General features: G+C 30.8%; 1 protein-coding gene across 1 annotated transcript in view; it reads left to right on the top strand.

Moving 5' to 3' along the window:
• LOC118183739 (neural-cadherin-like) overlaps positions 1 to 14,038 on the top strand; it is a 544,211-nt gene that overhangs the window by 117,409 nt on the left and 412,764 nt on the right. The window contains exons 11-14 of the mRNA XM_035353337.2: positions 1,732 to 1,922; positions 6,485 to 6,680; positions 7,737 to 7,919; positions 8,984 to 9,167. Coding sequence (XP_035209228.1) covers positions 1,732 to 1,922; positions 6,485 to 6,680; positions 7,737 to 7,919; positions 8,984 to 9,167 — 754 coding nt within the window. The remainder of the gene's footprint in view (positions 1 to 1,731; positions 1,923 to 6,484; positions 6,681 to 7,736; positions 7,920 to 8,983; positions 9,168 to 14,038) is intronic.

Genomic DNA, 14,038 nt, shown 5'->3' with positions numbered 1-14,038 from the left:
AGGTTCGAAGTGACATGTACTGTTTCTATGGAAAGAGGCTAAATGCTCATCTGTCAGTCTACTGCTGAAATAATTCTATCTAAGGTTCATAGTTGAAAATACTTGTTCACATATATAAGATGAAGCAAACATAGCACTGATTTTCTGGGCATGAGTTATTAAATTTGGGAAACTTACTGTGTTGTAAACTTTTTTGTAAAACTCTAACTTATGGCATATTTAAGAAACAACTGTGATTGTTAGATTGCAACTCAATTAATTCAAGTTGCAAATCTGATCTCATTGCTTCACAATTTACATTGAAAGGCAAGGTAAAAATATCCAGTTCTGTTTAAATGGCACTGAAATCTTGAAATCTGCGTTTGAACTCAAAATACAGTTTTTTCAAGCCGTGTTGAGACAAGTCATTCTTAGCTAGCTGCCCGGCTGACAGATTTAGTTTAAAAGCATCGAGATGGGCCCAGATATCATCGATAAATTGATTTTTCACTTGCATCTTGACATTCAAGTTGTTCATATGACAAAGAAGATCTGGGAAAAATGCAAAGTCCGAAAGCCATTCTGTATCTTCTAACATTTCGTACTCCACAGAACACTGTTTCTCATGGAAGAAGAACACAATGTCATCTTTCAGCTGCCATACTCCTCGAAAACACATCCTGCATTAAGCCACCTTACTTTCGTGTAATACAGTACATCAGAGTTTTCAGATTGCATGTACTGAAGAAAATCTCGAAATTGTCCATGAATAAACCCATGAGATGAAATAGTATTTACAAGCTTCACGACTGCATCAAGCATGGGTTTCATATTCAATGCGTCAACACAGAGCGTCTTGATGTATAACACAATGTAGAAAAACAACATTGTTTCCAGGATAGTTTTGATTAAAGTGTCAAAAAAATCCAGATTTTTTTACTGTCGTATTTGGTGCTCTATCGGTCGTAATATTATGTACATTTGTTATAGGCACTTTCAAAGTTAAAAGCCCTTCCTGAAATTTACGAAAAATATCATATCCCGTTGTTGTAGTTCCCTTTAAAGAATGCATGCAGTTCCTCAGTAATTTCAAAATTCTCATCAACACCTGTTATAAATATTACTAATTGAGCTGTATCATTTATATGTGCTTTCATCCATAGCTATCTAGCAAAACTTGAACTAGCTGATCTTTGACGCTAATTGTGATGATGAATTTTTCTCGATGTCTTCGATTCTAATCAACCATCAACTAATAAAGAACTTCATTTTTAAACACTTTACCAATTGAAAGCTGTCTGTTCTTGTTATTTCCGGCAATTTATGTTTTGTAGAACAAAAATAGAGAAAGTAAAAAGATCATAAGTCCATTGTAAAAAAAAAAAAAAAAAAAAGGGGGGGGAAATATTAAAAGGGGGGGGAAATATTAAAAAAAAGTAGAAAAGGAGATGAGTATATATTATATAAATAAATATTTCTTTTAATTTGCCTCGGACCGACAAATTAAAACTATCCGCAGGCCGGATAGAACCTTCCGTCAGACCGAAGTTGGCCTGTGGGTTGTAGTTTGCCCATGCCTTGTATAGACTATAGATGGAAAATTTATTTTAGAACATTATGAAAGTTTGTAATAGGCCAGGTGTGATTCTGTTGGTGTGTTTTAAATTAATCATTATGTTACATATAATCAATATATTTTGTTAAAATACTAGTTTATCACTTTGATTGAAAAAAAATTATTTGGTTTTACAGCGGGAAAAATATTATTTAAGAGCTGAAGCTGCTGACCAAGGTGTGCCATCTCTAAAAGCATCAGTGAATGTTCTTTTTGAAGTAGTTGACCGGAAAAATAACCCACCAATTTGGGACCAACCAATTTATGGACCAATACGTGTAAAAGAAGATACTTTAGCTGGCACAAAAATTGCATCATTGAAAGCAAGGTATCTGTCTAAAATAACAGTGTTTCAGAAATAAATAAATAGTTTCAGTATTTTAATTTATATGGGATCTAACGTTGTTTATTATGAAAGTAATGCATAATTGATAAATTTTTCTTAAAGTTGGCAAATTAATTTGCCTACAAAATTTTTTATTTCATAGTTTATGAATTTTTAAAATAAATATACTAATGTTATTACGTCATCATTAAAATAATTATTATTTATTAAAATTATGTTTTTAAGAAAATAATATTTTAGAAGAACATTTTATTTTTTTTATCTGTGTCATGTTTTCAAATGTCTTTGTCTTTCTGTTTGTCAATTTTAGAATGTTCTAATTCTGAAATTTAAACAATATAATAAATGTAATAACAAAAAAGATACTGTAATTATGTTAAAAATAATATCATTTGTTTCATTTTAAAATTTTATTTAGTATTTTTTAGTATATTAAGATTAGAAATTTATTCTAATCTTAGCATACTAAAAAATTCTGCAAACTAATATCCTATATAGACTAGTCTGAATAATATAATAGTAATGGGTAGTATACTGGAAGTCAAAATTGGTAAGAGTACTCAAAACAGTTCTAAATATTACGAAGAACAGATTAAATTTGCAATTATTGTTAAGAAGAAGAATACTTTTCATATGAAGTCTGCATTACTGAAACTGAAAACTGAGAAAGCAAAATTGTTCTTAGTTATAATACAGCAAATATAATAATTAACTTCTGTTAATAAAAAATAGTTTTCCTCTGTTTATTATAGCACATTATGCTTATTTATTAAAAAAAACCTTTAATTCCCCCCCCCCTTGGAAGCCTAAATGGTGGAAAGCAAAAGTGAAATTACAAGTAACTTAACCATTGAAATGACCAGTAACTAAATGTTAGATTTTGAAATTTTGAGCTGAATTTCAGGAAAAATATATGATATAAACAAAAAATATCTAAAAGCTAACATAATAAGGTGGAAAAAGTATAGCAAATATGTAATCTCTTTACTTACCTATATTATATGTGTACTGTAGTTTCAACTTCAAAATTAGAAGCAAGCATATTGTGAGGAATTAGTAATGATGACATTAATGATGATTATTGATATAAGCCACAATAAAGATCTCTTATGTTATTTGTGTGCAATTTGCACAAAATAATGTCTGAAGCTGATGTAAAATGATGAAGCTGAATATGTAGAGCATTTTTCTTCCAGTAAATACACAGTTGTGGCCTTGCAGATGATCTTTATTCATACATAATTCACATACTGAAGTAATATAAGCACTGAGAAGACTGTACTCGTTATTCAATAATTTCAAACAAATTTTTCACATTTTTACAGCATTCATCTATTGTACAGAGCTGTATAAACTTGAAAAAATACCGCCTTCCCCCAGCTGTTCAAGAGTTGAAAATATGAATTACTATATGGAGATGTTTAATGAAACAAACAACATGCGGGATGATTCAACATTATCACGAATAATGATATTTTCTTTAGGGGGGATTTTGTTAATTGGAACAAAACTTCATTCATGGCACACTTTCTTTTGTTTGAACACCGTTTTATTTGTTCCTACACTGTGTGAGAAAAGGGGAGAAAAATTTTGGGAGATATTAATTCTGGCTGTTAGACATTCAAGTTTTGAACTTTGTACTATAATTCGGAAATCTGTAGCGGACTGATTCCCGCTTTTTTTGGTTTGATTAGCTAATTTAAGTCTCAGTTCAAAAATTTTATTGTCTTCTAAGAGGTAAATTTTATGGTGTGTCGAGACTTGTTTAATCACAGAGATTGATGAACTCAGTTTACAGTGGTAGGAACAGAGCAAAAATAGGTTAAAAGTGAGATTATAATTGGTTAATCTAAAAGCTACAAAGAAGTTAAATATTAGGCATCATCTAAGTAAAGCAAAATCATTAGAAATGTTTTCTTAGTTATATATTTTAAATATAGTAATAATTTAATACTATAATATTTTAAATGTAGTAATAATTTATGTAGTATAATAATTAATGTATGTACTATGGTAATAACTGTATAAATAATTACTAATGTATTTATTAATTATAATAAACCTTACGTTTACATTTACTTTTATAGCATGTTAAAACAAAATTTTTAATTATGGTTTTATTTTTTAAATTTAAAATGCAAATTTTAATCAAACAAAATAAAGACTCGGGTTGATTTTCTAAATGTGCAAGAAGATGTAGAATGGAGTGATAAAAATAGAATGGTAAACAATTCCTATGGCTGCCTTTTGCAGTGTTGAAAATCAGGCTTTGTGTTATGCTATGCCTGTTGGCATGGTGATAGGGTTTGGTTTGGTTTGGTTTATTAGATTATGGCAAAGCACTCGAGGCTATCTGCTTTAAAGGAGGGATGCCTCCGGGGAGGACTTTCTAAGGGAAACTGGCTCGTATACACATTGCACATAAGGAAAACCACATGGTGATAGGGAAGATGGCCTATATCTTATGCCCCAAGTTCAAACCTTAGAAAAGGGAAGGATGTTTGTAAGTATATAGTGTCTTTCCTGCATGAAGACACTTAAAATAATCTTGAGCCAAAAGTCATTCAGAGAAGTTGAAGGTAGGGGAAGAGGGGTAAGAGAACTTAGAAGCCATTATTTCCTTCAAGTTATTCTGAATCAAAATTGGAATGAACCTAAACGATGGCAGGACTGAACAGCAGACATGATTAAATCCACATTGGCAAGCTGGGGTTTTATCTTATTGGCTATTGAACTATCTGGAGTGCTAGAGAAAAGGTGTAAAGCTTGGCGTAATATATTTGTTTGTTTGGATTGATATTTTTTCCCTGTCATACAGTTTTTCGTATGTAATCAAAATTTTATTAAAATTTGACCCTGAATGAGTGTGTAATGTCAGTACTGATGCTATACTTAGTTGTTCTGCAATTATTGCTCCTAATAATAAACTTTGAATTATAATTTTACTTTTTGCCGTCTTTTATAGAGGTGAAAAATCTTCAGGTTTTTTTTTTTCATGACCAATATTCATGTTTCGCAAAAGCAAGGTGTGGTAAAGAAAACATTCATAAAGATCTAAATTTTTATCCAGTAAAACTTTCACTCCTGTTAAACGTATATTGTTCTATGTTCAACAGTATTGCAGTTAACAATCTGAACTTGCTGCTGTGTTTGGATAGGGTGGTTACTACAGTCAAAAGTCGTTAATTTGGACACCCATAATCCGGAATGATCTATAATCCGGACCTCAAAGCTACAAACTTTCTGCGCATGCGTCGTGTACGCATAGGCGTTTATGTGCACGCGTAAGACCTTTACGGCTGCGAATATGCTTGTGCACATGCTCATAAAATGTTTACGCATGCGCGTTTGATGTATAACGGACGGTGTTATCTAAGCTAAAATTATTTAATTCAGTTAATGTTGCAGATTGCGTTGTTCTTTAATCTTCGAATTGGATCCGGCTTTTTTTTTTTTTTTTTTTTTTGCAGACTGTTAGAGCAATTTTATAAAAGTAAGCTTAAACTTTCAATTATATCAAATAGAATTTCCGATATATATTTGTTAATATGTAAAGGATCTAAAGCGAAAGTATGTTTCGAAATCCGAAATCTGTTTATCAATTTCACGCTGCTCGGCAGGGGAACGCCGCGGCGCGCAATGAATTGGAAGTTGATCTGTCAGCACTATCCTTATCTTCAGGGCAGATGCTTTTATTTTATTTGGCTTATAATTCCTTACCAAATGTAGTATTTCATCTCGATGTGCTCCGTCTTTGATATGATTTAAAACAAGTTCCTCGTCATTATAATTCGCTTCCGATAGTGAAGAAAGTGACAGAGGTTATTGAAAACGAAAAAATTTCGATTGACAAATTAGTCGGTATTCTCAACACAGCAATTATAGGACTTGAACAGCGGAACTTTGTAACTAAACAAGAAATTATGTCTGTTTAATAGAATTAAAGAGAAAGTATTATTACATGAAATGAAGCAACTTACATCGAAAGAAATGTTTAATAAAGTAAACAAATAAATATTAAGCTTCTTCTTTTTGTAAATTTTGATACCCTTTAGATCATAATTGTTCTTTATTTCATAAATTACGGTTTCATATTTTTAATTTTGTAATTTCTGCATGCCATCTTACCAGATTTAAAATGATGATCTATAATCCGGAAAAATCGATAATCCGGAATCGCCGAAGTCCCGACGAGTCCGGATTAACGACTTTTGACTGTATATTGTGTTGTTGGGTGTATTTTCAAATCCCAGAAAGTTCAGGTTTTTTTTTTTTTTTTTAATTATTATTATTATTATTATTTACCTGTAATAGGTATGATATAAAGCACTCTTTGGGGCGCTTCCTCAGAAATGTTCTTAGTGAAGAGAATTTTGATGAATGCTTGACATGTAAATATCACGCCTTTGGGAAATTTGGGGAACGGGAAATTTGAACTATATTTTTCAAGTTTAAATTCTTGCTGTGTGTTTTCTTTTGTAATATGTTTTCTTTTGTTCATTTATGTAATAATTAACTTTTTTTTTTTTTTTTTTTTTTTTCAGATCTGGTATTCCTGACAACCCAAGAGTGTTTTATACTCTAATAAAAGGGGGAACAGAGCAAACGAATGGGAAAGACACATTTTACTTGACTCAAAATTCCACATCAGAAGATGGAGACACTTGGGCTTACATTTTTTTAAATTATATGTTAGATTATGAAAAAATACAGCAGTATAATTTGACAGTTCGTGTAGAGGTAAGAAATTTGAAATTTCACTTCCATACTATTATTTTCTTTAAGTTAAAATAACTTCTCTTTTTCCTTCGATTAGAAGTAAGGTGATTTTTGTGTTTTAAACATTTTAGCTGCTTAATTTTTTTAAAAAAAATTCTTAGATGTATATTGACAGTTTTGTGATTTTCTTATGAATTTTATTTTCTGAAGATAAAATTGAGATACTGAAGTCACCTAATGACATAAGTCACCAAATTTTCGGAATGTGGTAAACCAGGGGTCGGCAACTTTGTAACTGTGGTGTGCCAAACCAATCTACCAATACAATTCAAGGTATCACACAGTAGGACATATTTGAAACAATTCGATTCTCACTGCAATACATGCAGAGTTTGGGAACAGAGGTCAAGAATACAGATTTAGAGTTTTATTATATATTAACTATGCATCATTTAATGACATTTATTAACATGAAAATAAATTATTATATAATAATAATAATATTATTATATAATAATTATATATATATAAATATTTCTTGTAATAACATTTTTTATAACTTCACATTTCGCATCGAAATTCTGAAATGTGGACTGATGTTTAGTTTTAAAATATCTTTGTGCAGTTGATGTGAGACATACTACAGTTTCATGCCATAACACACATAGAGCATGATCCTTTTTTGTATGAATCCATATTCATTCGTCCAAGAGTCTTGAAAAACACGAACATCAAGTTTTCTTTTTCTTTCTTTCCTTTATTTTCTTTCTTTCTTTCTCTCTCTCTCTCTTTTTTTTTTTTTTTCCTTTTTTTTTTAAGAAAACATTGATTACATATGTAGGTATAACTTTCACAATATTGAAACAAATAAAATACAAGTTTTCACACTAAACTGTTGCAAAGTCAAAAGTAACCTATAGTGTTAGATGTGCATCAAACTAAATTCTACTTTGAACTGAAATCAGTAGTTCTTGTTAAATTTAAATCATGACAATAAACAGTATTAAAAATGTGTTATGAAATTTTAAGAGTTAAGTATTTGTCAAATTTGACGTATTTCCTTTTCTCCCTATGTAGAACAATGGAGCTCAACAACTAGCAAGTGAAGCTACAGTGTATATTTTAGTAGATGATGTCAATGATGAAATTCCTTTATTCATTGAGCAAGAACAAGAAACTGTTCTTGAAGAAATGCCTGTTGGTACCAAGGTCACTCAAATTCGTGCAGTTGATAAAGATGGCACTTATCCAAATAATAAGGTTGGTTTAGCTATTAGTAAAGATATTTGAAATTTCTAGTTAAATATATGTGAAGGTTTTTTTTTTTTAATATATATTTTATGTAATGCAAGTTCTATGCATATAGAACTTGTATTTGATTGGTAGAAAATACTTTGGGAAGGGGGGAAGTGATGTGATACTAGATGTTTCTATTTTGGTTTTTAGTCTGTAGCAACATTAAGAAATGATGGAAGAAGGAGACTGCTTACTTATGTTTTGTTCTGTAAATTTTGATTTCACATTTTAACTTTTTTTGTATGAATCAAGATGAAGAGTATGATTTTCATGTCGTAACTCATATATGAGTTACGACATGAAACTCATACTCTATAGAGTATAATCATGGTTTATTTATTCAGAACAGCAGTCTTAAAACTATTGAATTTCCACTAGTTTTAGGGGTAAAATAATTAATCAGGTTAATTTTTAATAAAAAAATTCAGAATCCATGAATACGTATAATAAGGAAATTATACATATTCATGTGAAATAAAAAATCTATGATCATGTTGATTTATTGTTCAATCTCAGTTTAGCAGTTGCCAAGAGGGTCTAAGTGCTAAAATTCTGTACATAGCAGTTATTTGTCTGTTTTAAATTTAAAGCAAATATGCAACAAAAATTCTGCTAAAATGTCTTTAATACCTCTACCCTCTAGTTTTTCTTCATTTATATTTGAAATCAATTTAGTTTCTGACCAGAATGGAAAGAAATAAAAAGTGTTAAATTTGTTCAAATTTGATAAAAATTTGATGCATATTTTATGTGAGTTTTCCTCTTGCAGAACTACTTATATATCATATCTTCTTATATTGTCATCTCCATTTATCTGTTTTTAAAATAAACACAGTTACCCTTGTTAAACAGTCACTTTTAACAGACCAGTCAAAAGTGATGTTATAAGCAGGGACAACAGTAAATGCAGGCTAACAGAAGTTTCTCAGTGCTTTTTGAATACTTTGTTGTTATTAAAAAGCTGTATAAAATATTTGCTGATATTCAACCAATACCCATATGGTAATTATATTTATTTACTATTTTAGGTGTATTATTCCATTGAACCAGGGGATGATGGTGATAACTTTGACATTGATAGAGACACTGGGGAGATATTCACAAAAAAAGTATTTGATCGGGAGCAGCGGCAGTCATATGTTGTTAATGTGAAAGCGGAAGATGGTAGTCCTTCAGCCAGACCTAATAAGAAGAGCAACGAGCCAAATTCAGGTAAAATTTATTTCTAAGCGCAGCAAAAGTTCAATTATCCATAATATTTAGGAAATGGTGGATTCTGGATACATGAAATTTCTGGATATTTGAGCATATACAAAATAAAATTCATGATAGAATAGTCATGTGAATGGAGGAAAAAATTTCTGGTCTAAAATTATAAAAATAGTTATCTTGAATATCAAAACCTACATTTAAAATTATTAAAATAATAATAATTAAAAAAATAAATAAAAGTGTAAATGGTTTCAGATTTTAAATTACGTCCAAAGGGGCATTTTTCTAACATTACCTTTATTAATTAAATATCATGTTCTTCGCACTTAAACCATAAAATTCAATTCAACAGCAATATCGCAAAATAATTTTAAAATGAGCATATCTGTAGAATTTCCAATACACAGTTTTGCGGGCTGGAGATTAAAAGTTTTTTTTTTCCTGTAGAATGTTGCCATTGCTCACATTAAAATCATTGAGTTTATTAATAAAAAATTTGTTAAAGCTTTACAAAATATGAAATACATAATAAAACAAAATTCAAATTTGGGCTTCCATATGCCCATATTCTCAGAAGGATTATGTTATTCAAAATTTTATGGCTCTAAGTACCGCCGTTTCATGATAATGCAAGAAACAAATATACATTTATGCAGATTCTTCATTATTTAATTTCTTTAAATATAATACAGGGTGATAATATTTGCAGGGCTGTGGAGTCGGAATCAAAGTCGGGCAGATTTTGGGGTAAAAGGAGTCGGAGCTGGAGTCACTAAAAACAGGTTGACTCCGACTCCAGTTTTTGTTGGATAGTTTGAATTTGAAACGTAATTAAAATGAATTGAAAAAAATTAATGACAAGCTGAGTTATTATTTTTATTTATGGACTGTATACATTAATTTATTATTTCTATTTCATTTATATTTTCTATTTTATTCACATATTAATAAATAAATATAAGGGAGGAGGATGAATGTGATATTTTCCATTAGTGATTAAACTAATTCATTCAGTTACTTCATTTATTTACAAATCTCGCTGGTAAATTTAAGTAAGCAGCAATAGCAGGAAGAACTACCAAAATGGATGCCATTCTTAGGAAGCGAGCAGGAAAAGGAACAATTATTAATCAAGCCATGTGATAAGGAAGTACATATTTGATGATAAAGAGGTTTTTAGAATTAAGGACTTTTTTTAGAATATGTAGATAACCCTAATGTCTCACTAACAGAAAGACTGTGGAATGGTTTTGCAGAATTAGAAACGCTTCTCCCTACACCGTATATAGCCACAAAGAAAAAGCTGCAATCTGAAGAATTGACAGGAGGCGAGAATGGAAGAATGGGATGTTCTTCCTGAAATGGATAGTTTATTGCAGAAATAATCATTTATTCAATGAAGAAAAGAGAAACTAATTTGCTAGGCAATGAGATCTTGCTGTGTTCAATATATGTAGATCTGAAACACCAAATTTTCTTGGATAACGAATAAATTAAATAGGCAAAGAAAGCCATCTATGAACTTTCATTAAGAATGAAATTACTCTCAGAGCAATTGGAGAATTCGAATCAGGACAGTCAAACTGCAGACCTTGTAAATGAGTCTCTATTATCCTCTTCTATTGATGAATTAGATTTTCAGAAATAGTTTTGGATAATACTGAAAAGGCTAAGGCAAAGCGAATGCAAAATAAAGACCAAGAGCCTTTAGATATAAAAATGAAAAAAATACTAACGAGATATCTACACGGCCTTTCAATAAATAGAGAAATATGATTGTGCTTGCAAGACACCTCTTTTAGAACTAATAAAAATCTATCTTGAAAAGGTAAAAGAAGTAGTTCTTACAATAACAGCTTTTCCTCTTACTCAAGTTAGTGTGGAAAGACTTCTCAGCTGTGAAGTTTATCAAATTGGATCTATGGCCCTCCAACAAAGAAGATCTTGCCGAAACTATACTGTTTCTTAGAAATAACTAATGCCAGTTTTTCCATTTTGTAATAAATGCCAATTAACATAAATATTTTGCTATGCCATCAATTGTTTTTTTCTATAGCATTTGTTACTTCTTTTTTATTAAAAAATTAAGCTGTAAACCATGTGTATATGTTTACATATATGTATATGAGGGAGTCGGAGTCTAAAATTCCAGGAGTCGGAGTCTGTCATTTTCCCTACCGACTCCACAGCCCAGAATATTTGGTGGCAACAATTTGAAAAGTGAAACAATGCCTGTATTGAATCAATGCAAAATGCCAAAACAAAATTCCTTCTGAGCAAATTGCCCATTTGGATTAAAAAAAAAAATGTTTTTTTATATATATAAAATGCTGCCAAACAGTATTAAAAATGTTATTATTAAAATTAATATTAAAAATGCATAAGTCATACTGGTAAAAGCTTAAACTTGCTTTAACCATGCGAGTATATACTTCGTCTGATAAATAATATCTTTGCGCCATAATATATTGGAGTCGAGACTTTTTTCGAAAAAAAAAGGGAAGTATCCAAAATGTATCTGAAGGCGACACAAAATGTAATAGAACCCAACGTAACATAATAACCCTAAAAGACCCTACACAGTAAAGAAAAAGAATAATAATAATAATAATAATAATAATAATAATAATAATAATAATAATAATAATAATAAAGAATCAGATAGAAATGCGAATGTTTGTATTAGCAGGTTTTCAGTTAAAAAGCCCAGCTCTATTTACATAACACTTTTCTGCAGCTCCCCCCTAACAGGTGATGGGGAAAATACCAAAGGTCAGGCAGAATGTAGCCAAACTGAAGGTCAGGAACCTAAAGTTTTGTTCATTTCAAAAGTAATGGACATAGGGTGCTACCTAGTGGTCTTTAAAAAACTTTCCAGCTTAAAATTCGTCCAGTGAATTTAATCTCCAGTGATGCATGGGTGGGATGTCTGGCTGTGAGAGAGATTTGCAGGGAATGCATATATGGGACGCTTGTCTGGAAAGAGTAAGAGAAATTGTAAACCGTATGCTTGTTTTTTGCAGAGTGCATTGAGATTGTGTATTCTCCAGATTGCTGAGTGTTGCCAGTTCTTTTGTTAATGTGACTACTATTCAGAAGTAAGGTTTGTCATTAAATCCATCCAGATTTTTTTTTGGGTATCCTTTTATTAAATAGCTAAAAAGTTATCTTACATGGAAACAATTTTGCAGCTTTCATACTTCTTTGTGAACTTTTAGATCATAGTTTTGCAACTTTTTTTGGTTCACTGTTCGTTTTTGCTCAGTGGTCCCTGTCTGGCGAACCTAATGATGATGAGGACATTTCGGACATCTGTATGCCGACGTCGGCCAGATTCTTTATGATCAGAATATATCATAGTATCACTATCACTACTATCAGAATCTGTTTCAGAATCAATATCTGAAATATTTTGCATCATTTCTGCTATTTCATGCTCTGTTAAACATTTTCGATGCTTCGACATTGCAACGTTAAAAACAGAAAGAATTCACGTCTAACAAGATCTAATTATTTTCTAAAAACTGAACTGCAAACCGAAATACCCAACGCTTTAGTGAAAATAAAACTTCTCTACTTACAATAAACAAATGCCACGTGCGAATTTAAAGAGACGTCATAAATCACGCCATTCGGAAACATTTATTTCCCCTTTTGTTTATATAATCAAAAACACGTGTATGTGAGTCATGCTTCTCTCATTTCGAGTAGAAGGTCTAATGTACATGTATCTGAAACCATATGGACATACAGTGCCATCTTGTGGCAGAAATTATAGTTTTTCAAACGTTCCAGGACACTTGCACAAATACGTGACAGTCGGGGCTGAACAGGAAAATGCTCTGGTACGCCTGCGTGTCGGCCGGGAAGTGAGTGTGTTCGTTGCTGGCACGTAGACGTGACAGTCGGCACGAAGGGGTTAAGTTAAATCTGTAATTTTGACTGAATGTGTATAAAAATTTTAAGTATTTGTTACTTTACAGTAAATTTTTAACTAAAATTTATTATATTGTATGGAAACATTGTAACAATTGGAAATTTCTCGAAACATTTACGGTAATGATCTTGCAAAACATATACATATTCGAGAGCATGTGCAGTGAGTAGTATGCACTGAAAGCATAAGCTGCTGAGGCATTATTAGATATTGCAATAAATACAGATAGATTTTGGTCATGTTTTTGGAATATTTAACTGATGTATATCTAATCTACTGGAATAGGAAAATGAAACTATGTTCAACTTCGCTAAGTTTATGTGAAGGATTGACTATCTTGATTTGAAATAATTTATTTAAAAATTCATTAATGTAATATTTATATTATTAAGTGAGTATTTAAATGCTCTTGAAAAGTGCATAAATAGCTAAATTTTTCAAATATGTTCTTATTACTCACTTGCTTCTCAATGCCTCCTTAATGCTTTTTTAGACAATCAATTAATTCCCTCTACTCCCCAAATTCCTTAGTGTCCGCTGGTAGGCGATAACACTCATGTTGGGAAAAGTGCATTCTAGGCATTTGTAACTTGTGAAGTTTTTTGAGTTGAAGTGGATAGGTTTTGTTCAAAATAATTTTTATACTATCTTTATCTAGCAATTTTTGTACTTTCTATTTTGGTATAGTGGGGTCATCATTAATTTCTCCCAAAATATTATTATGGACAGATCTTACCTCTTTTCATCCAGGATATTTCTGATTGATTTTGAGATTAAACTAAACTGAAAAATCCCTCTTTCCCCCCAAAAAAATTGTAAAAATTAAGTCATTTTAAAAATGAATAATTTTTAAAACTTTCAAATTTATTGTATAGTTTCTACTTCAGCAGGAACTTTTTCGTCGTGAATATTTTTTCGACTGCCAATTAAACTA

Source organism: Stegodyphus dumicola, chromosome 4, assembly GCF_044657685.1.
Source record: "Stegodyphus dumicola isolate Sdum_Otavi_A_Nest chromosome 4, ASM4465768v1".
Classification (NCBI taxonomy): domain Eukaryota; kingdom Metazoa; phylum Arthropoda; class Arachnida; order Araneae; family Eresidae; genus Stegodyphus; species Stegodyphus dumicola.
The sequence above is the reverse complement of the archived record's forward strand: the minus strand, read 5'-3'. Positions and strand labels throughout refer to the sequence as shown.